Raw genomic sequence first — 23622 nt, 5'->3', positions numbered from 1 at the left:
CCCCCCAACCCCGGAGACTGGCATCCGTCGTGAGCAGGACCCAGTCCGGGATCCAAAAGGGGCGCCCCTTGACCAGATGAGCTGTCTGAAGCCACCAAGCCAAAGACTGCCGAACCTCCAGGGACAACACCAGCATCTGAGAGCGGATTCGGTGAGGTAACCCGTTCCATTCCGATAGGATCAGCCCCTGCAGGGCCGGGAATGGAACTGGGCAAATTCCACCATGTCGAATGTCGACACCATGGACTCCAGAACTCTCATAGCCGGATGGACTGACAGGCGGCAACTGCTCAGGCAACTGCGTATCCGCAGTAGTAGGGAGGAGACCATCTCCGGAGTCAGGAAGATCCTTTGCTGACGAGAATCCAACAGGGCTCCCAAATGAACCATCCGTTGTGATGGAATCAGGGAGGACTTTCTCCAATTTATCAACCACCCGTGCGCTTGTAGGCAAGCGATCGTCAGGTGATGTTGAAGCAGTACCTCCGGGGAGCTTGCCAGCAACAGGAGGTCGTCCAGATACGGCAGCAGCCGCACATTCTGGTTCCGAAGATGTGCGGCCATGATTGCCATAACCTTTGTGAAAACCCTCGGTGCCGTGGAGAGGCCTGATAATGATGCTGAAGGATAGCGAACCTCAGATACCGCTGGTGCTATCGGAACATGGAGGTAGGCGTCCTGGATATCCAGGGACACCATGTAATCTCCAGGTTCCATCGCCAGAATGATGGAACGTAACATTTCCATCCTGAATTTGGGAACTCTGAGGAATTTGTTCAGAGACTTCAAATTGAGGATAGGGCGATGAGAACCATTGGGTTTCTGCACCAGAAACAGAGTAGAATAGTACCCCGTCCCTCGTTGTGATTGAGAAACGGGAACAATGACCCCTGCTTTCAGCAAGGACTCTATAGCCTCCTGAATCTGTAAAGCCTTGGTCTGGTCCTGAGAAGGACTCGTGCAGAAACACTGGTGGGGCGGTCTGTGCCGAAAAGACAGGGCGTACCACTGGGAGACCACTTCTTGAACCCAGGCATCCGTGGTGGTATTGTGCCAGCACTGGGAAAATTGAAGAAGTCGGCCTCCCACTCTGGGGTCCCCCAGAGGGAGGCCCGTCCCATCAGGCAGAAGGTTTATCCTCCTGCTTGGAAGAAGGGCGTCTGGCACTCCAGGCCTGCTTCTTGGGCTTAGAAGCGACCTTGGTCGCCGACTGCCTCGGGAAGGACTGACCGTTTGCCTTGCCCTGAACCCGAAAGGACCGAAAAGCAGAGCTCCGTACTTTGGTAGGTGCAGAAGCAGAAGGGAGGAAGGCTGATTTAGACTTAGCCAGAGTATCCACTATTTTGTTCAAGTCTGGACCAAAAAGCAACTGTCCATTAAAAAGTAAAGCCTCCAGGCCCTTTTTGGAGTCTGCGTCAGCTCTCCAAGACCGCAACCACAAGGACAGATGCGCCGACACCCTAGGAGGTCAGCAAGCTTGCATCCAACGATGCTTCCCCAATGTAGGAAGCCGCATCCCTCATTTGTCCTATCAACGCTCTCTGGATATCCGGAGCATCATCCGGAAAGGTATCCTCTAAAGCGTTGGCCCAGCTCTCGATGGCCTTTGCCACCCAAGAGATGGCCATGGATGGACGGGCCCCAGCCCCAGAGAGAGAGTAGATAGACTTTAAACAAGTCTCCACTTTGCCGTCGATCTCCTCTCTGAAAGATCCCACGGACAGTAAAGGCAACGTAGCGCTTTTAATTAAGCGGGTGACATGGGAATCCACCGCAGGCGGAGTTTCCCATTTCCTGCAATGAGCCTCAGGAAAAGGATAGTTGGAAGCCAACCGTTTCTGCGGTTGGAATCTCTTGCTGGGCAACTGCCAGGCCCCCGCCATATGATCCGTCAACTGGTCGGACAGGGGAAAAACAGTCGAAGCTACTCTGGCCTTTTTAAAATTAGGGTACTTCGACCTGGGAGCCGGCGCATCCTTCTCTATATGAAGGATGGCCCGCACCGCCCTAACCAAAGCCGGCACATTAATGGAGGACTTAGCCTCTACCTCCTGGGCCCCGGCATCCGAGTCAGAGTCCTCATGGATCTCTCCATCATCCGAAGACACATCCGTGTCCGTGAACTGCGCCGCCAATGAAGCCGGAACAGGTCGCTTGGACGCCTTTGGGGGCAAATCACTGTGCAACATTGATTGAAAAGCCGATGACGAGGCCGCCAGACTCTGTACAGAGCTGGAAAGGACATCCATCCAGGGAGGGGGTACCGTCTGAGGATACCCCTGAAAGGGTACCACTGACTGCTGCGTCACCGTGGGAGACTGCACGTATACAGGCAATCCTGCATAAGGACCCACAGTCTGAGACCCGGGAGGAGACTGCACCAGGTGCTTAGCCCCCGGGGAACGGGGGATGGTAGGCTGGGGCAACGCCTCCCCTGGCTAGTAATTAACCCCCAGGGATGCCGGTTCCCTTCCGGACCTTACACCCTGGTGGTCCAGCGGTCACGCGGGGTATTCCTGAAGCAGGGGGAGCCCGCCGCCGCTACTAGCGCCGCCGGTCTGTCCCCAGAGACGGCTAAAGACTGCATTAGTGTCCCCGTGCGCAGCGCTGCACGCGGCCTACCTGGCCCCGTAGAATCCGGCAGCAGTCTGTGGGAGGTCCCGGAGCCACACTAGTACTGACTCCGGGGTCCCGCTGCAATCCCCAGATCAGTACTGGCGTCGCAGCGCCAGCGGGGTTTTTGGAGCGGCAGCGTGGACGTCCAGATGGACAGTCTGATGCTGCCGCTCTGAAGAAGTAAAAAGTAAATAAATAAAATCTTCTTTTTTAAAAATAAAGCTTAGGGGCTGCTTATGCAGCCCCACTGCCCAGGGTGACCCGACTCCGGCCGGGCACCAACTAAAACTGAGGTGCCTGTGGCTCGGGGGCGGGGTATAGAGGAAGGCGGACCCAAGTGCATCCTGGGAGCAGCAAAGCTTTAACTGCGTGGTGCCCGTGGATCCAGATCCAGCTATACCCCAAGGTCAACCTTGTGGACCCTGAAGTAGAAAAGTGCAGTAAAAGATACTTATATATCTATAAGCCCAGAAAACACCAGGTTAAGAAATAATCCTAGTTAACTGCTTATCTTGTTAGCTTTCATCCCCCAATGTCTGCTGTGAGCTTCTCCACCATGCTTCAGCCGTTCCCATCCAATGTAATGCATGGCTTTGCATCCGCGTGAGCTGCTGACAATACCTGGGGAGGCGTGGCCAGGCACGGCGTCCTGCTCACTCAGGGCACATGTGTAATTATAGCCTCCGGCGTTCCCCGGAGACTACCCGCGGCACGGAATGATGACGTCAAACGCTGCACAACTACACGTGCAGCGGCACCGCGTGCTGTAACCCATCAATCCTCTCTTTCCTCAAAAGCCAGCAGCATGTTGCTGCTCTATAATCCCAGTGGCCCAACAAGGAAACAGTCGCGGACTGAAAGCGGCGGGGTGCTGTGGAAGCCCTGGGGTGGTGTGAGACATGCTGGCTCTACAGTGCATGCGAGTAATAACAAGCCTGGCCAATCTGCTCAAAAGCAGTGTGCCGGGAAGCAGTACATAATAAGATTTTTACACATTCTGTAATAAACTTACCTTTTCTTTGCCAGCGGCCCCCCAGATGTGTGTCTGGCATAAAGAGAGACCCAGGGACTGTGTAGTTTGGTTACTCTCTCAGGGGCCATCTTTAGAGTGGGATACAGGTTCACACAGACCTCTAATCTATATAACTTCCACGCTGTTAGTGCTTGTCATCTGTTACTAGAAACAAGACTGAGCTTTGGGTGGAAGGGGCGGTGTTATATAGGGGGTGGGAGCCAGTTTTCAATTAGCTAGTGTCAGACTCCACATCTCACTATGCATAACCAAGAAGTAATGGCATCCCCAGATGGATGAAAAAGGAATCAGCTTTGCGGCCAGCACTTTAGTCGGAATTCTCCTCAGGAGGGTGAGAAATCCTTTAGTCGGACCAAATAGCGCACTGAATTGAATAGCTTTGGGAGCTCCCTCCTGGGGCTGTTAAGCATCTCGCTGTATTGAATCAAGCCCATTGGGATAATAAAATACAGAGCAAATTAAGATAACATTAAAAGCTAACCGAGATGGTGATGATCTCTTTCAGAGTTGTTGGATAAAGAACTTATGTTGGAAGATGGCCTAGATCCAACTCTGTCATTGTGTACTTCATGGAAGTCGTGCAAGAGTTTTGCTGCATCATCCAAGTTAAGATGACCATCATCATGGTCTACTTCCCTCTTCACTTTTCCTGGTGGTTTAGAAAGATTTAAGAAAAAAATGAAAAATAGTTACTTTAACATTATAAATACAGAATGCCTAACACATAGGTGGACAAAGAGTCAATCGTGATCGACTGGTCGACTGCAGACACTTGACCAGTAGATCGCGTTGGCCGGTCCAGCATCAGTTACCAGAGTCCAATAAGAATCAATGTGACTGCTGGTGTCACCCATGGCTGGATGCAGGGAGGGACTGGGAGCTCCTCTCTCTCATACAGATCAGCTTTCTGTGGGGAGTTAGGGCAATTAATGTATTTTTTTTATGTGAGGGACAAAATTGTTTTTCCTGTGGGGGAACATTGTGTTTGGGTTATTTGATGTGAAGGCCAATGTGTGTGTGATATTTTGTTTCTGTGGGGGCCAATGTGTGATTTCGGCAGGACAGTCCCCACCCCTTTGCAGTTGAGGTCACTACCCCTTTATTGGCACACCATGCCCCCTTTATTGAATGTGCGCCTACGTATCTATGTAGATACTTGGTAGATCACAGAAGATTTTTAGCTTTGAAAGTAGATCATAGAGTCCAAGAGTCTGGCCACTTCTGGCCTAACATACTGGATTTGCGTAACATATGTAACTTGTAATTATTAAAGCTACATTTTAATATCTCTGGGAAATGTGAGAAAAACAGAGCAAAGTGTTCAAGTGGATAAACAAAACACACTATTAATACATACCTAAAGAATTTAGCATGGACATTTCAAGCGACACATCTGAGTAAGATTTCATGGACATAAAATCAAGAACCGAATTGCTGCCATCACCTAAAGATTCTCCAATCTAAAAAGAGGAGTTAATAGATAAATAGAAATGCATATGGTCTGAGCGTTCTTCTGAAAAATGTAAGCATTAAAGTCATGCCAATATACTTAAAAAATGCTACGGTCAAAATGTCACCAGCAGGCATAGTGTTTTTCCAATGTTAGAGCGCTAACAGAAGCCTAACCACAACTGTGAAATGTACTGTTGACATTCACAATGTCCATGTCGACATTCTGATGACTACATACCCTTATGGAGGTCCACAGTCATTAGGACTTCAACAATTAGAAAAGAGAAACTTAGGATTAATAATATTGTAAACTGTGATAAATGTTCAGCATCCATAGCGGTCTGGATGCAGACGCTCCTATTACCAGCGCCAAAATCCCAACGCTGGTCAGAAGCCCGGCACCATCATCCCGATCGCCGGGATACCAAAGGTAAGTATAGGGGTGTTACGTTTAGGCACTAGGGCGATGGTTAGGCACTAAGGGGGTGGGTTAGGGTTAGGCACCGGGGAGGTTAGGTTCAGGCACTGGGGAGAAGGTTAGGCACCAAACCAGGGGGGGTTAGGGTCGGGAGAGGAGAAGGTTTAGCATACGACCAACAAGTAGCATTCCCGTTAGACTGTTTCAGCGGGGCGCCGTGCCCCGCCCTATTTCTAAAGGGCAGAAAGCACCCTGCCCTCCGGCACGACACCCCACTGAAACAGCCTGCGGGTCCTGTCCCCTCCCGCAGAGGGGAAACAGACGGTGCAGTGGTCACCGCTGGTGAATGGATGCCCGGCATCCATTCAAAGTGACAGCAGCTACTGCCAGGCTAACTGGCAGGCACGGCCCCAAGAGTGACGGAAAGGGGACGCGTCATAAAGACATGCCCCCTTTTCAGGCACGAGCGCACTTTCAGCGCACGCAGAAGTGCCCTTTCTCTAGGTCCAAAACCTTGCCTGGCGCCGGACCTAGAGTGAACACTAAACAAGTGTCGGATTGTTAACCCTTTCAAAATGCCGGCGTTGGGATTTTAACAGCCGGGATATCAAGCGCCGGCATCTCATACCCATTCAGTTTTGTGATTTATGTATACACTTTTCGAGGAGCATCCACAGAGAACGGAGAGTTAACAAAGTGTTCTGAACAGCGCATAACATATTCCTGTAAATCAGGGATAGGAAACCTCCGGCCTGCGGGCCGAATACATTTCCTCAGGCCCGGCGGGCTGTGGCTCTCTCCCCCTCAGCGGCATCAGAGAAAGCGCAGCGGGCGTCCCCCTCAGCGGCAGCAGAGACAGCGCAGAAAGCATCCCCCTCTGCGGCAGCAGAGACAGAGCAGCGGGCGTGCAGGGCTCTCTTCCCCTCGGCGGCAGCAGGCAGCGTAGTGGGGCTCTGTACAGGGCTGTCATCAGCGGGGCCGGGCTGGTTACATCAGCGCTGGACTGAGAGGACCCAAGGGCTGCCATTCCACCTTGCCTGTCACACGGCCATAGGACTGCCCCTCCAGACTTTGCCTGGTGACATACAGACAGCCTCCCAATTCTAATAGCTGTCGTAGCCCACAAAGTAGTAAGTGTGATGGTGGCACATCTGCCTGTGTATTCAGTGTACAGGTATTGTGATTCAGAGGACAGTCAGTGTCAGGCAGGCTGGGAGCGTACACATAAAAAAAAAAAAAAAAAAAGTATCACACTATGGAATCCAGCTAACATCACACGCCTCACCAAAGAGAAGCAGTTCCAGCCATCACATTTGGGGTGAGTTAATTAAATTTTTTAACAAATATAGCAGGCAAATTTTTTAGTTGGTCATTTTGTATGGCCTGCGAATGAGGTTATAAATATCCAAATGGCCCTTGGCAGAAAAAAAGTTCTCCACCCCTGCTGTAAATTATCGTGCTTATATATTGTCTATGGAATCTCTCGAACAAGATTTAAACAAATCAAGCTGATCAGTTAAAGTTCTATGCTCTAGTCTAAGAAGTATATTTCTGATGGAGACGATATTACCTCGCCACCTGTTTGGTACTAATTTTGATCACAATTTAAAAATCCCAGGGTAAAGTGTAATGGCAACATATATATGAGCTCTACTCATGCTTGGAAGTGCTGCACAATTCACAATCAAGCACACGGGTGGAGAAACTGGTTTTGAGCTGCAACACAATCTGAATTTAATATATTTGTTTTTAATCATTTGAGTTAATTACTGAGAAAGCAGGCCCAATTCATTTTTATTATGCATTTATAAAACTGTAGCTGCCACTGCAGATTAAAGATCAATTCTGTTATATACATAAACCTTTTCCTATTTACAAGTACACCGATTAGGGTTTTTCAATTTGCCTTTTTTTAATTAACTAGTATTCTTTAACATATGCTGTTGTATTAAATGCGTGTATAGAGCGCAAAAGGCAATTTTAGGTTTGATTGTCAAGTATATTACTTAGTAGTTGCTGTAGCTTGTCCTCCCATCTGCAATTGATCACTTTGCTATATCCCAGTCACATAGTGCCTTTTTGTGTTTTGACAATGCCATCTGCATAGTCCTAGTTTTAGCACCTGCTTTCTTTAGGTTTGAAAAAATAAAATATATATTTGCTCTTCCTCAAAGGCCAAATAAAATCCAGCCATTCAAACTTTCATGATTAAGCCATTTAAATAATTTTCTGTCTGCCATTTTACAGCAAGTAAGATTAAGAGTTTAGTTACTAATTAGTTAAAATGTAGTTTTGCGAATACATTGTCAACTACTTTACAAAGCAGATCTGATAAAAGCTAAATGTATATGCTTGCTGTGACATCACTCTCAATGAACCTACATTTAACTCCACCAATCTGCAGTCTAAAAAAAAAAAAAAGGCATCTTGGTTAGGTGGCACACCAAGTGAATGAGACAAACCCTGGCTTTGCTATAGGAAAACAATGGTGGGCCCCAACCGCAAAATAAAAATACCTGTAGTCACTATTAGGGGTACCTTTCCCCCCAAAATGTATATAGGAAAACAGTGGATCACGCGGCACAACATAGCCTTTATAACCTGTGATGTCAATACTCCTCCAGTAGCAAGACACTTTGCAGCAAAAGGACATAATATACTGGATTTCAAAGTCATCCCTATCGATCACATTGCCCCTCTTAAACGTGGAGGCAATCGTGAAAAATTACTACTTCAAAAAGAAGCACGCTGGATTTATGATCTTATCTGTCTGGCACCAGCAGGGTTGAATGAAGAACTTAATTTGACGTGTTTTCTGTAATTTACCACTTGTTACTTTTGCTTTTCATTTGATTTATTTTTTTAACTTTTTATTATTTTCCTTATGAGTTATGTGATCTTATAACAAGAGATATGGTAAGAACTTACCTTTGTTATCTCTGTTTCTACGAAGTCCATAGGGTCCACAGGGTTGACCTTGGGGTATAGCTGGATCTGGATCCATGGGCACCACGCAGTTAAAGCTTTAGCTGCGCCCAGGATGCACTTGGGTCCGTCCTCCTCTATACTCCGCCCACGGCCACAGCACCTCAGTTGGTAAGCAGCCAAGGCCGGAGGAGGAGACTAAACAGAGAGAAGGAAGACTGGAACACACAAGAAACCATACTCAAAGAAATGGGAGACGGAAAACCGGTGACCAGCCACACAGCCCATTTGAAGCCAGGTGCGTCAGGGCGGGCGCCCTGTGGACCCTATGGACTTCGTAGAAACAGAGATAACAAAGGTAAGTTCTTACCATATCTCTTGTTTTCTACTTCAGGGTCCATAGGGGGTCCACAGGGTTGACCTTGGGGATGTCCCAAAGCAGTACAACTAAGGGCGGGGACGCTCCTGTGCTGAAAGGAGTACCCGGCGCCCAAAGGATGCATCCTGAGAGGCAAAGGTGTCAAACGCATAGAACCTCAAAAACGTTTGAATTGAAGACCAAGTGGCCGCCTTACACAGCTGAACAGCAGAAGCGCCACGTCTAGCAGCCCAAGAGGGACCCACAGAACGAGTGGAATGAGCCTTAACAGAGGCTGGCACAGGTAAGCCCTCCTGTGCATAAGCCTCACAAATAACGGAACGAAGCCAACGGGCTAACGTTTGTTTGTTGGCAGGCCAACCCCTCTTGTGAAAACCAAAGAGGATAAACAAGGAATCAGACTTCCTAACCGAAGCCGTCCGGTCTACATAAATTCTAAGCGCCCGGACCACATCTAAGGAAGTCTCACCAGCTGAAAGATCAGGGGACTGAAAAGCTGGCACAACAAGTTCCTGATTAATATGGAACTTCGAGACCACTTTGGGCAAAAACTCAGGACGAGTGCGGAGCACCGCTCTGTCCTGGTGAAAAATCAGGAAAGGAGGGCGACAGGAAAGCGCCCCCAATTCAGACACCCTCCTGGCCGAAGCAATTGCCAGGAGAAAAACCGTCTTAAATGTCAGCCACTTGAGCTCCACCGCCTCAAGAGGCTCAAACGGAGGAACCTGCAGGACCCGTAGCACCACCGCCAAGTCCCAAGGAGCCACAGGAGGCACAAAGGGAGGCTGGATCCTGAGAACACCTTGGAAAAAGGTGTGAACGTCTGGTAGTATTGCAATCCGCCGTTGAAACCACACGGACAAGGCGGACACATGAACCTTCAAAGATGCAAGGCGTAAGCCGAGATCCAATCCTGACTGAAGAAATTCCAAGATCCTAGAAACTCGGAACACCTGAGGATCATAATGTCTGGACTCACACCACTGAAAGTAAGTGTGCCACACTCTGTGATAAATCCGTGCTGAAGCAGGCTTGCGTGCCCTGAGCATGGTACCAATAACCGAACTGGAGAAGCCCCGAGACCTCAAGACGGCTGTCTCAAGAGCCACGCCGTCAAAGACAGCCGACCCAGATCCGGGTAAAGGCAGGGCCCCTGAGACAACAGGTCCCGACGCTGAGGAAGAAGGTACGGAGCGTCGATGGAGAGGCTCCTGAGATCGGAGTACCAAGGACGTCTGGGCCACGCCGGAGCTACCAGCACGAGCATGCCGCCGTCCTGCTTGAATTTCCGCAGAACCCGAGGAAGCAGGGATATCGGAGGAAACAGATACGCCAGGTGAAACGTCCATTTCACCGACAGCGCGTCCACCAGACTTGCACCTGCGTCTCTTGTCCTTGACCCGTAAACGGGCAACTTGTGATTGTGACGGGAGGCCATCAAGTCCAGCTCCGGCAGTCCCCACCTGTCCACGAGTAGCTGAAACACCTCTGGGTGAAGCGACCATTCCCCGGGATGCACGTCGTGACGGCTGAGGAGGTCCGCCTCCCAATTGAGGACTCCGGGGATGAAGACCGCCGAGATCGCTGGAATGTGACCCTCCGCCCAAATCAGGATACGAGACACCTCCGACATCGCTGCCTGACTGCGAGTTCCGCCTTGGTGATTGATATACGCCACTGTGGTGGCGTTGTCGGACTGCACCTGTACCGCCCTTCCGTGAAGAGCGGGGCCGGACGACTGCAGGGCCCTGTATACTGCCCGCAGTTCCAGGATGTTGATGGGGAGAAGTGCTTCTTCCGCTGACCAACGACCCTGAAGCGACAAAGAGCCGGTCACTGCCCCCCAACCCCGGAGACTGGCATCCGTCGTGAGCAGGACCCAGTCCGGGATCCAAAATGGGCGCCCCTCGACCAGATGAGCTGTCTGAAGCCACCAAGCCAAAGATAGCCGAACGTCCGAAGACAACACCAGCACCTGAGAGCGGATCCGGTGAGGTAACCCGTTCCATTCTGATAGAATCAGCCCCTGCAGGGGCTGGGAATGGAACTGGGCAAATTCCACCATGTCGAATGTCGACACCATGGACCCCAGAACTCTCATAGCCGAATGGACCGACAGGCGGCAACGGCTCAGGCAACTGCGTATCCGCAGCTGTAGGGAGGCGACCTTCTCCGGAGTCAGGAAGATCCTTTGCTGACGCGAATCCAGCAGGGCTCCCAAATGAACCATCCGCTGTGATGGAATCAGGGAGGACTTTTTCCAATTTATCAACCACCCGTGTGCTTGCAGGCAAGCGATCGTCAGGTGGAGATGTTGAAGCAGTACCTCCGGGGAGCTCGCCAGCAACAGGAGGTCGTCCAGGTACGGCAGCAGCCGTACATTCTGGTTCCGAAGATGTGCGGCCATGACCGCCATAATCTTCGTGAACACCCTCGGTGCCGTGGAGAGACCAAAGGGTAGCGCCCGGAACTGATAGTGGTGTTGAAGGATAGCGAACCTCAGATACCGCTGATGTGAAGATGCTATCGGAACATGGAGGTAGGCGTCCTGGATGTCCAGGGACACCATGTAATCCCCCGGTTCCATCGCCAGAATGATGGAACGTAACGTTTCCATCCTGAACTTGGGAACTCTGAGGAATTTGTTCAGAGACTTCAAGTTGAGGATAGGGCGATGAGAACCATTGGGTTTCTGCACCAGAAACAGAGACGAATAATACCCCGTCCCTCGTTGTGATAGAGGAATGGGAACAATGACCCCTGCTTTCAGCAAGGACTCTATAGCCTCCTGAACCTGTAACGCCTTGGTCTTGTCCTGAGGACTTGTGCAGAAAAACTGGTGGGGTGGTCTGTGCCGAAAAGACAGGGCGTACCCCTGGGAGACCACTTCTCGAACCCAGGCATCCGTGGTGGTATTGTGCCAGCACTGGGCAAATAGAAGAAGTCGGCCTCCCACTCTGAGGTCCCCCAGAGGGAGGCCCGTCCCATCAGGCCGCAGGTTTATCTTCCTGCTTGGAAGAAGGGCGCCGAGCACTCCAGGCTTGCTTCTTGGGTTTAGAGGCGGTCTTACTCGCAGACTGTCTCGGGAAGGACTGACCTTTCGCCTTACCCTGAACCCGAAAGGAACGAAAAGCCTAACTCCGAACCTTAGCAGGCAGTGCCGCCGAAGGGAGGAAGGCCGACTTGGATTTAGCCAGGGTGTCCACTATTTTGTCCAAGTCCGGACCAAATAGTAATTCCCCATTGAAAGGTAAGGCCTCCAGACCTTTCTTTGAATCAGAGTCCGCTCTCCAGGACCGCAACCATAAGGATCGGCGGGCAGACACCGCTGCAGCCGATACCCGCGAGGTCAGCAGACTAGCATCTAAAGAAGCTTCTCCAATGTAAGAAGCAGCGTCCCTCATTTGTCCCAACAACGCCCGCTGGACATCCGGAGCGTCGTCCGGGAAGGTATCTTCCAATGCATTGGCCCACCCCTCAATGGCCTTGGCCACCCAGGAGATGGCCATGGACGGTCGGGCCACCGCCCCGGAGAGGGAGTAAATAGACTTTAAGCAAGTCTCAACTTTCCTGTCCGTGGGATCCTTCAGCGAGGATATCGACGGTAATGGTAAGGTGGCGCCCCGAGTTAAACGGGTGACATGGGAATCCACCGCCGGTGGAGTTTCCCATTTTTTACAATGTGCCTCAGGGAAGGGGTAATTAGAAGCCAACCGCTTCTGAGGAAGGAATCTCTTACTGGGCGCCTGCCAAGCTACCGCCATATGATCCGTCAACTGATCCGACAGGGGAAACACCGCAGAAGCCACCTTAGTTTTTTTGAAACTAGGAAACTTCGACTTAGGAACCGGTGCCTCATCCTCTATAAGAATAGCTCGCACCGCCCTAACTAGTGCTCGCACATTAATGGACGACTTGGTATCCATTTCCTGGACCGAGGCGTCCGAGTCAGTGTCATCAGGGACCTCCCCATCATCTGAGGAACCCTCTGAGTCCGATACCTGAGCAGCCCGTGTCATGAGTGGGCGTTTTGAAATCCTAGAAGGCATGTCAGTCTGCAACATTGACTGAAAAGCTGAGGAAGCGGCCGCCAAATTTTGCACGGAGTTGGAGAGCACATCCACCCAGGGTGGAGGAGTCACCATAGGGGCCTGAAAAGGTACCACAGGCTGCTGCGGCACAGGGGAAGCCTGTATATACATAGGCAACCCCGCATAGGGACCCACCGACTGAGACCCAGGAGGACTCCGCAATAACTGCGGGACACCCGGGGAATGGGGGATGGTCGGCTGGGACAACGACCTAGTAGGGAGAGCAGTCGGGACCGATAGACGGTCCGCAATAGACACCAGCACTTGAGAAAACATCGCCCACGGTGGTTCCTGCGCCAGAGAAGGTCTGGATGGGCCAGGAGCCACCTGGCATCGACTACACAGGCCATCCTGTGACAAATCCTCCCTATCTACTCCTGCAGAACAGCGTCCACAGGAGGCCAACACCGGAGCCACTGAGCGCTCAACCTCCTCGTCTGACATGACAGAATATATTATATATCTGGCACCAGGGTAGAAGTAAAACGCACTCACCGGTGTGCTGAACAACAGCCCACAATATGGCACTGAGTAGCACACAACTGTATGTGACGGACCTCACAAATACGTGATCTATATAAGTGAGGTCAGTAGAAACGCCCCTCCCCCACACACCTGTAGGGCTTGTAGGAGAAGTAAAGGGATAGGTATAAGCTGACAGTAAGTAGAAAATAAGCACAGACAGGCAGCACTAGCAAAAGTCACATACCATGCAGGAAGATATACTCACTGCACCTTTCCACTACAATCAACCTGCCCAGATTCAGTGTCTGGGAGGGCTATAGTGCTGTGTACGCTGTCCTTAATCAGGGGAGAGGTACACAGGGGGACCGGTCCGCGTGCTCCCTGAAGATCTGCGCTGCCACTGTGAGAAAATGGCCGCTGGAGACCTCAGAGGAGGAGTGGCCGAGTAGCTGCAGCTCAGCGACGCCAGACTCCGTGCTGAAAGGCGCGCTGAGCTGAGGGGAGGAGCCGCTGACAGGGAAGGCTTCCTCCCCTGGCTAGCATATTAACCCCAGGGCTTGCCGGCATCCCGCTTGCCATATATCCCTGGTGGTCTAGTGGTCCCACGGGTTATTCCTCCTCAGAGGGGGAGCCCGCCGCCACCGCTAGCGGCCCCCGGTCTGTCCCCTAGGACCGGGGGCAAAGGACTGCATCTGCAGGCAAAACCCGCGAGCCGCCGCTAATCGGCGACTTGCGGCTTACCTTGTCCCCGGCGACTCCGGCAGCAGTCCAGGGAGGGACCCAGAGTCCGGCTAGTACGGACTCTGGCCTCCCGCCGCGATCCCCAGTGCAGTACTGGCGTCGCGGCGCCAGCGGGGAAGGAGAGCGGCAGCGTGGGCGTCTGTATAGACAGCCCGTCGCTGCCACACTAGAGCCTCTGTTTTAAAATAAAAATCTAACAGGCTCTTTTTTTTTTTTTTTTTAAATAAAAATAGAAAGCTTTTGGGGGCTGCTCCTGCAGCCCCCCTGCGCAGGTGACCCGACTCCGGCCGGGCACCAACTCAAACTGAGGTGCTGGGGGCGGGGTATAGAGGAGGACGGACCCAAGTGCATCCTGGGAGCAGCTAAAGCTTTAACTGCGTGGTGCCCATGGATCCAGATCCAGCTATACCCCAAGGTCAACCCTGTGGACCCCCTATGGACCCTGAAGTAGAAATGTATGTTTTTGCTCTGTGTGCAGCCTCATTAGATCACCATACTAGCCTCTCTTTTTCAAGCAATATCGACCAGCGGTAGATTTGAGTTATATTTGGTGATTGATCCTGTGACTTTTTGCTATCCAACAGCCGTCAGTTGATATCCGGCTGCTGGAACGCATATTTCCTCAATAGTATTGTCCGTGACACGCATGCGTCACTTCCGGGTTTCCGGTTAGCGAGACGCTGCGGGCATGAGACAGCATGGAACTGCAGTGACAGGTGAGTGCTGTGCTCTAATTAGGTTTGCACATTGAGCGGGCTTTTTGCCCTTTATATTTCGGTGATATTTGGGTCAATATCCTCAGTTGGTTTTGTGCCCTGTGACGAAGGTGCCGCAGAGCACCGAAACGGCCGTCGGGCTTCACCCACACTATCATGGCTCCGTGTGTCTCCATGCAGCCTGTAATGTATTGCTCTCATGCACTTATAACATTTTAATATGTAACTGAAGGTATTGAAACTCTCTGAAAGCCGTTATTTATATGCACAATATAATTTTTTCAAACCAAGGTGTGCTGGTTGTTCTGCTTTGGATATGCTGCTATAATATATATATATTACACATATATACACACACACACACATTTTTTTTGTATACACACAAACATATACTTTTAATACAATCAAATTGATAGGGGCCCTCACAAGGCTGTTGCCCCAAGGCCCCCACAAACCTTAATCCAGCCCCAAGCTGGGTACACACTTGTCCAATACTCAGGAGATCAGACTGTTTATACAATCCTTCTGCAGCCCTGTTCGCAGAGTCTACATCCAAACAATGCATACACATTTGTCCAATTTGTCAGCAGACCTCCAATCTGTATCTGCTGAAAAAGTCTGATGAAAGGATTATGTCACCGTACACTGTCCTCCAAATTTTGGCAGACCGGCTGCCACTCACTAGGATGAATTGGGAGTATAATTGGACAAACCAGTCTCAGGAGCATACACACTTCTTAATTGGTCTCGTGATTGGCGATCAGGTCTCCTGATTTTTCAGCAGGTTTAAAAATCTTTTCACAAGACCAAGATTGTATGAAACCAGAGGTCTTGTGAGCGTACACACTCTACTAATGTCTGACAAACCAGTTGGTCTGAAGTTGGATTGGATGAGAATTGGACAAGTGTGTACCCAGCTTTAGAGTGGTGCAACTTAAACACAAGCCCTTCTATTTACCAGCCTAAAAATTGTAAAACAGATCATATTTGTCTTCATAACATGCAACATTTTGTATATCACGTACTGGAAAACGCAAACAACTTACTTTCAGATCTTCATGTGGTCTCATTGGAATGTTGCGCCTCTAAAACAAACACAGTTACTTAGGTTATGATCAAGTTATACCAACTAAAAAATTGTCAAGATTATCATCTGTTATGAAGGAGACTTTTTGGCTGAGGTTACCTTAAAGAAATACAAAATAAATGATAACTACCTGCTTTGGCATCTCTTTGTCACAGATGGGATGTAGTTAGAATACCGACAGCCGGTATGCCGTCTGTTTAAATCCCGGCGTCAGAATCCTGACCCGGGACAAAACATAGGCAGCTAAATCCTGATGCCAGCCTATATACTGGTCGGCAGAATCCCGACAGAAGGAATCCCGATTGAAGTTAAGCCAGGGAGTCTTAGCCGTCAGCCGTTTTAGGTTTAGGCACCATTGGGGGGACGGTAAGATTTAGGCACCAAGGGGAGAGGGTTAGGTGTAGGCACCAAAAAGGGAGGGTTAGGGGGAGAAGGGGGTAGGGTTAGTATACGGGATGCCGCTGTCGGCATTTAGACAGAAAGCATCCCGACTGTCGGTATTTCATACCCAACCCACCACAGACTATACATATGTACATATAAATGTAAGCTCCTATGAGCAGGGCCCTCTACCCTCTTGTGCTTCTCCTTACTCTACCTTCATCTACTTCTTACTCTCTACCAGGGCACCTAACACTTGGTTGCTTTGCATTGTTGCTTGTCTGGGTGTTATGGTCGTGAATGTAGCAATATATACTATCCATGTCCTGTAATGTATTGTATTGTACTGTAAATCAATCTATTTGTTTTCAGTACTTTGTAAGGTGCTGCGGAACACTTGTGGCGCCATATAAATAAACGATAATAATAATAATACATATACACACACATACACACAGTACTGTGCAAAAGGCAGGTGTGGAAAAAATGCTGCAAAGTAAGAATGCTTTCAAAAATAAGTGTTAATTTATTTTTATCAATTAAAATGCAAAGTGAATGAACAGAAGAGAAATCTAAATCAAATCAATATTTAGTGTGACCACCCTTTACCTTCAAAACAGCAACAATTCTTCTAGGTACACTTGCACACAGTTTTTGAAGGAACTCGGCAGAGAGGTTGTTCCAAACACCTTGAAGAACTAACCACAGAACTTCTAGGGATGTAGGCTTGCTCACATCCTTCTGACTCTTCATGTAATCCCAGACAGACTCGATGATGCTGAGATGAGGGCTCTGTCAGGACCATAACATCACTTCCAGGACTCCTTGTTCTTCTTTACGCTGAATTTAGTTCTTAAATGACATGACATGACGGCTGTTGTTGTCCTACTGCAGAATAAATTTGGAGCCAATCAGATGCCTCCCTGCTGATATTGCATGATGGATAAGTACCTGCCTGTATTTCTCAGCATTAAGGACACCATTAATCCTGACCAAATCCCCAACTCCATTTGCTGAAATGCAGCCCCAAACTTGCAAGGAACCTCCACCATGCTTCACAGTTGCCTGCAGACACTCACTATTGTACCGCTCTCCAGCCCTTCAACGAACAAACTGCCTTCTGTTACAGCCAAATATTTTAAATTTTGACTCCTCAGTCCATAGCACCTTCTGACATTTTTCTGCACCCCGGTTTCTATGTTATCGTGCATAGTGGAGTCACTTGGCCTTGTTTCCACATCGAAGGTATGGCTTTTTGTCCGCAATTCTTCCATGTAGACCAGAGACTTCTCCAAACAGTAGATGGGTGTACCTGGGTCCCACTGGTTTTTGCCAGTTCTGAGCTGATGGCACTGTTGGACATCTTCCGATTTTGATTTCATCTGATGCACTACGTTTCCTTGGCTGACCACTGCGTCTACAGTCCTCAAAGTAGCCTGTTTCTTTGTGCTTTTTCAAAGAAGCTTTAACAGAACATATTAAAACCCAAGTCTGCTTTGAACTCTTTGCCTGGGAGAGACCTTGCTGATGCACTATAACTACCTTGTGTCTTGTTGCTGTGCTCAGTCTTGCTATTGTGTATGACCTGTGACATGAAACAGTCTTCCACAACCTCACCTTTGTAGCAGTTTTGCTGTTCCTCACCCAGTTTTAAGCCTCCTACACAGCCGTTTCTGTTTCAGTTCATGACTGTTTCAACCTACATATGAAAATGATCCTTATCACCTGTTTGGTATAATTGGTTAATCATTCACCTGACTATAATCCTACAAAATCCCTGACTTTGTGCAAGTGTACTTAGAAGAATTGGTGCTGTTTTAAAGGCAAAGGGTGATCACACCAAATATTGCTTTGATTTAGATTTCTCTTCTGGTCATTCAGTTTGCATTTTGTTAATTGATAAAAATAAACTATTACCACTTCTATTTTTGAACGCATTCTTACTGACCCTAACCTTCCCAGGTGGTGCCTAAGTCCCCCAGGGCACCTAAACCTAACCTCCCTCCCCCCACGGCTAACACCTACCCTGCCCCGCTATACTTACTTCTGGGATGCCGGCTGTCGGGATTCCAGCGTCGGCATCTTCAGCTATGTCGAAACTCCATCGCCGGTCTTCCCACGCTGATTGGGATTCCGGTAATCGGCATCCCGGGTGTCGGTATATTAACCGCAACACGTACATTCAACCCGAAGTCCATCATTTTATTTAAATTACAAATGAACTTCTGTTATCTAAATTAAACAAGCAAACATATGTGCATGCGTTAATAATGCATGGATGAATAAAAAAATGCACCTGTTTTATTTGATAAAGAATTTTGGAATGATCTCCTTCTGTTATCTGATCCAGCATGTCATTCACCATTTTATTTGTAGAACCTCCACAGTCTTTAACAAACTCTTGCAAGCTAAAAGAAGAATTTCCAAATTGTAAGAACACAGACATCCGAAAAAAGTCCAACATAATAATTCACAATGCACTTATTATTCTTACTGTATATTCAGACATATACTGCCATTGTTCTCCTGCATCTTTTCTTTGAGCATCCTAGAGCTAGCTGCCTAAATAAGGAGATTTATGTATTACCTGTTATGTCTTTTTCTTCGACTCCATAGGGAACACAGCGATGACACTGGGTATAGCCTGGAGGGGAGAATCTGGGCACCAAATAGTTAAATGAAATTACCCACACGCCCAGTCACCCTCTCCTCTATACCCCGCCCCTAGCCCCTCAGTTTTAGTATGCAAGCCCACGGCAGGAGCAAGGCAGAGGAGAAGGAAGGCCAGCAAACATACAGAACCATACATGCCATGGAAAGTATAGCCGGACCGGCGACCAAGGAAACAAAGAGGGGCAGACAGGTTCATCAGGGTTGGCGCTCCGTGCCCCCTATAGAGTCGAAGAAAAAGGCTTAACAGGTAGGACATAAGTCTCCTTTTCTTCTTCCTCCGCTAGTGGGCACAGAAATGACACTGGGACGTACCAAAGCTGTCCCCTATGGGCGGGGACGCTCCTGAGCTGCAGTGAGCACAGAATGTCCGAAGGCAACGTCTGAGGACGCAAAAGTATCAAATACGTAAATCTGATGAAGGTATGAGCAGACGACCATGTGGCAGCCTTACACAGCTGTTCTGCAGAAGCCCCACAGCGTGCTGCCCAAGAAAGTTCCCACTGACCGGATGGAATGGGCTGTCACCACGGCAGGGGTATGAAGGCTCGCCAAGAGGTAAGCATGGCAAATGGTAGAGCGGAGCCAGCGGGCCAAGGTCTGCTTAGTAGTTGGCCAGCCCCGTTTATGAACATCATATAAGACAAACAGAGTCCGACTTGTGAATCTCCCTGGTCCTCTTGACATAAATCAGGAGAGCCCTTACCACATCCAGCGAAGAATGCAGGAAGTACAATCTCCTGATTATTACCTCGGGAAGGGTAGCCTAGGCAAGTCCACAGTACAGCCCTGTCTGAAAGGAAAACAAAAAACGGGGAGCAACATGATAGTAGTTTACTCAAATGCAACACCCTCCGGGCTGACGCGATGGCTAGTAGAAACACAGTTTTCCACGTGAGCCAACGTAAATCCACCATCAGTAACAGTTGAAATCGAGCAGACTGGTGAACTCGGAGAACCAAAGAGATCCCAGAGAGCCACAGGAGAAACGAATGGTGGCTGAATATGGAGAACCCCCTGGAAAAAGGTTTGCACTTCCGTTAGCAAAGCTATCTGCCTTTGAAAGAGGACAGACGAGGCCGAAACCTGGACCTTCAAGGATGAGAGCCGGAGACCCAAACTCAGACCTGTTTGCAGAAAGGAAAGGATACAGGAATGGAGGAAAGACCTAGGGTTAAGACCCCTAGTCTACAAAACAAAAAAAGGTACGCCAAACCCAATGATAAAATACGCGCCAAAGGTGGCTTCCTAGCCTGCAGCATGGTCCGAACAACCCTCCCGGAGAATCATTTTGCTCTTAGGATGGATGTCTCAGGAGCCACTCCGTCAAAGCGAGACCGGCCAGATCCGGATGCAAGCAGAGGCGCTGAGACAGAAGATCCGACAACAGTGGAAGGTGCAGAGGGGCGTCTATGGAGAGGCCCAGGAGATCTGCATACCACACGTGCTGAGGCCAATCCGGAGCCACCAGGATCAGGGTGTCTCCTTCCAGTTTGGACTTGCGGAGGACCCGAGGAAACATTGAGGGAAGACATACTGTAAATCAGTGGGAAGGTCCAAGGAACTGCTAATGCATCTACCAGGAGAGCCTCTGGATACCTGGAGCAGGAGCAATATCTCGGAAGCTGATGGTTGCAGCGAGACACCATCATGTCCGGCAAGCCCCAGCGACGGACTAACAGTTGGAAGACGTCCGGATGTAGAGCCCAATCGCCTGCATGGACGTCTTGACGACTTAGGAAATCCGCTTCACAATTTTGGACGCCCAGGATGAAGACAACGTACAGTTCTGGAAGATAACTTTCCGTCCATTGAGGAATTCGGCTGACTCCCTGCATGGCTCCTTGACTGTGAGTGCCGCCCTGGTGATTTATGTAGGCCACCGCGGTTGCATTCTATGACTGTACCTTTACCGGACATCCCTGAAGGAGGTGCTGTGCCTGACACAGAGCACTGTGCACGGCACGAAGTTCCAGTATGTTGATGGAGAGCTGGCTGTCCTGACACGTCCAATGGCCCTGAAATATTAAATGACAAGTTACCGCCCCCCACCCCTGAAGACTTGCATCGGTGGTAAGACCCAGTCCTGAATCCGAAGGGGGCGTCCCTTGTCCAGATGTGAGCGCTGAAACCACCACTGTAGGGAGAAGCGTACCTCCTGGGGAAGAATTAGAGTCTGAGCCTTGAGGTTTGGGGCGTGACTTGATCCAATGTTTTAGAATGATTCCTTTGAGAGGTCGAGAGCGAAACTGACTGTACACCACCATGTCGAATGTTGAAATCAATGACCCTAGAATCTGCATGCACGGGTGTATTTACACTCGACGCTGACTGAGAAAGGTGTGAATTCTGGCTTACAATGTCAAGATCTTGTCCGGAGAGAGGAAGACTCTCTGAGCTCTGGAATCCAACAAGGCTCCCAGGAGGAGCACCTCCTGGGATGGAGATAACGTGCATTTCTTCCAATTGACCATCAGTCCGTGTGATTGAAGAAGCTCTACCGTCAGATGGATGTGATCCCAGAGAACTGCTGTAGATTGTGTTAAGAGAAGCAAGTCGTCTAGGTACAGCAAAATTCTGATGCCCTTGCGGCGCAGATGGACTGCCATTACCTTTGTGAAAACAAGAGGGGCCATGGATAGTCCAAAGGGTAACACCTGAAACTGGTAGTTTGGCTTGGATAGCAAACCTGAGAAAATGTTGGTAATGGCTTGTATAGGGATATGCAAATAGGCATCCTGTATATGCAACAATGCCATAAACTCCCCCCGGTTCCAACGCTAGAATGATGGACCACAAGGACTCCATGCGGAATTTGGGAATCTGGAGAAATTGAGGTTGGATCGAAAGGAGCCGTCCAGCTTCTAAACCAGAAATAGATTGGCATAACAGTTTAACCCTCTCTGGCATGAGGGAACAGGGATAACAACCCCCCGAGGCCATGAGAGAGCAAATAGACTCCCTGAGAGCTTCTGCATTTTCTGGCTGTGTAGGAAGGCCGGTGGAAAAGAACTGGAAAGGCGAATACTGTCGAAAGTTGAGAGCTTAGCACTGAGACACCACGCCTCTGACCAAAGCATTCGTTGTGACCTGCATCCACACTGCCGAAAAGCAAAGAAGGTGGCCTCAGACTCTGAGGTCCCCAGGGAGGAGAACTTTTAGAAGCAGAACCCTGGCTTCTTGGAAATGGCTGACCTCTGGCATTGCCCTGTGGACGAAAGGAACAAGATGCTGAAGCCCTAGATCTTGGAGCGATAACAGATGGTAAGAAAGTGGATTTAGATGCTACCAAAGTAGTCACTATCTTGTCCAATTTTGGACTAAATAGAACGTCCCCGGAATAGGGAAGGGCTTCCAGGGCCTTCTTGGATTCCGTGTCCGCCTTCCAGGTGCGTAGCCAGAGTGCTCTTCTTGCTGCCACAGCAGAAGCAGAAATCTTAGAGGTTAAAATCCCTCAATCTACAGCTGCTTCGGAGAGATAAGAAACTGCCTCTCTAACTTGTGCAACCATAGAAACCAAGTCACCTCTGTGTTCACCAGTGGAAATTCATTCCTCGAAAGTGTCAGCCAGCGGACCACAGCTTTAGCCACCTAACTACAAGCCAGAGCCCCTGCATTCACATGTTTTTAAGAAATTCTCCAGTTTCCTATCAGTCTGATCTTTAAGAGATGCCATTTTAGGGATAGGTAGGAGGGATGACCTAATAAGCCGAGTAATGTGGGCATCCATCAGGGAAGGAGACTTCCACTTAGCCCTATCTGCTGCGGGGAGAGGGTAAAAAGAAGCAGTACGCCTGGAAACCTGAAGCGTCTACTAGGCGAGTCAATGCCTCCGGTAGGTCTTCTAGCTGCGCAGAAGACGGAAATTCGCCACTGTCTTTTTCTGTCTTTTAAAGACAGGCGCCTTGGATCTAATAGGTTGCTCCGAGTCCTCCACTAGAAGAATAGCTTACACCGCTCTGATAAGAGCCTCTACGTCTACTGGGGACAGAGGGCCTGATTCAGACCCGCTCGCGAGCGCTGAGCACTCGCAAGCGGGTCGATGTTGGCCCAGTGCGCATGCGCACGACGGAGGCGGCTCCGTCGTGCACATGCGCGAGACCCGGATAGCGACGGGCAAGCCGTCGCTCCGGGTCTCGCAACAAAGGGGGCGTGCTGTCGATGTTGAGTGACAGCACGCCCCCTTTAGTGGGCGGGCCAGGGGCGTGGCTGCCCAGACATCACAAGGGCTGTCTAGGGCCGGCCCCACTGACATCACAAGTGATGTCAGTGGGTGAATTTCCACTGGGACTGGCGGCAACGAGACCCTACCGCAAGGGTCTCGTCGCAAGTTTGAGGGTGCGATGGTCTTGACCATCGCGACCATCATCCTGGCCGTTGGCACTAGCTGTGGGTGGTCACCCACAGCTATGCGAGCGGCCAAGAGGCCGCTCTAAAAATACAATAGGCGGGCACTGATTCAGTAAGAAGTTTTCAACGGGAAAATTAGTTTTATCCATTACTTCTTCAGTAGTCCACATGGGTTTATAACCAGAAATACATATCATTACAGGTTTGGTTTGAGGTAACGTGAAAGAAGACGTAACCCTCTGATGAATAAGTTATTGTATGTTTGGGATTTAGTTAGACATTTCTGTAGCTGCACACA

At 49.6% G+C, this 23622-nt stretch overlaps 1 protein-coding gene across 8 annotated transcripts in view; it reads right to left on the bottom strand.

Moving 5' to 3' along the window:
- The window catches only part of BRD9 (bromodomain containing 9), a 49738-nt gene that overhangs the window by 11867 nt on the left and 14249 nt on the right, over nt 1–23622 (bottom strand). For all 8 annotated transcript variants that reach the window (XM_088445689.1, XM_088445688.1, XM_088445691.1 and 5 more), the window contains 4 exons: nt 18601–18712; nt 15883–15921; nt 5007–5109; nt 4131–4298 (listed from right to left, as the gene is read on the bottom strand). In XM_088445689.1, coding sequence (XP_088301815.1) covers nt 4131–4298; nt 5007–5109; nt 15883–15921; nt 18601–18712 — 422 coding nt within the window. The remainder of the gene's footprint in view (nt 1–4130; nt 4299–5006; nt 5110–15882; nt 15922–18600; nt 18713–23622) is intronic.

Source organism: Taudactylus pleione, unplaced genomic scaffold (genome assembly GCF_031769625.1).
Source record: "Taudactylus pleione unplaced genomic scaffold, aTauple2 ptg000386l, whole genome shotgun sequence".
Classification (NCBI taxonomy): Eukaryota; Metazoa; Chordata; class Amphibia; order Anura; family Myobatrachidae; genus Taudactylus; species Taudactylus pleione.
This window is presented reverse-complemented; position numbering and strand designations above follow the sequence as displayed.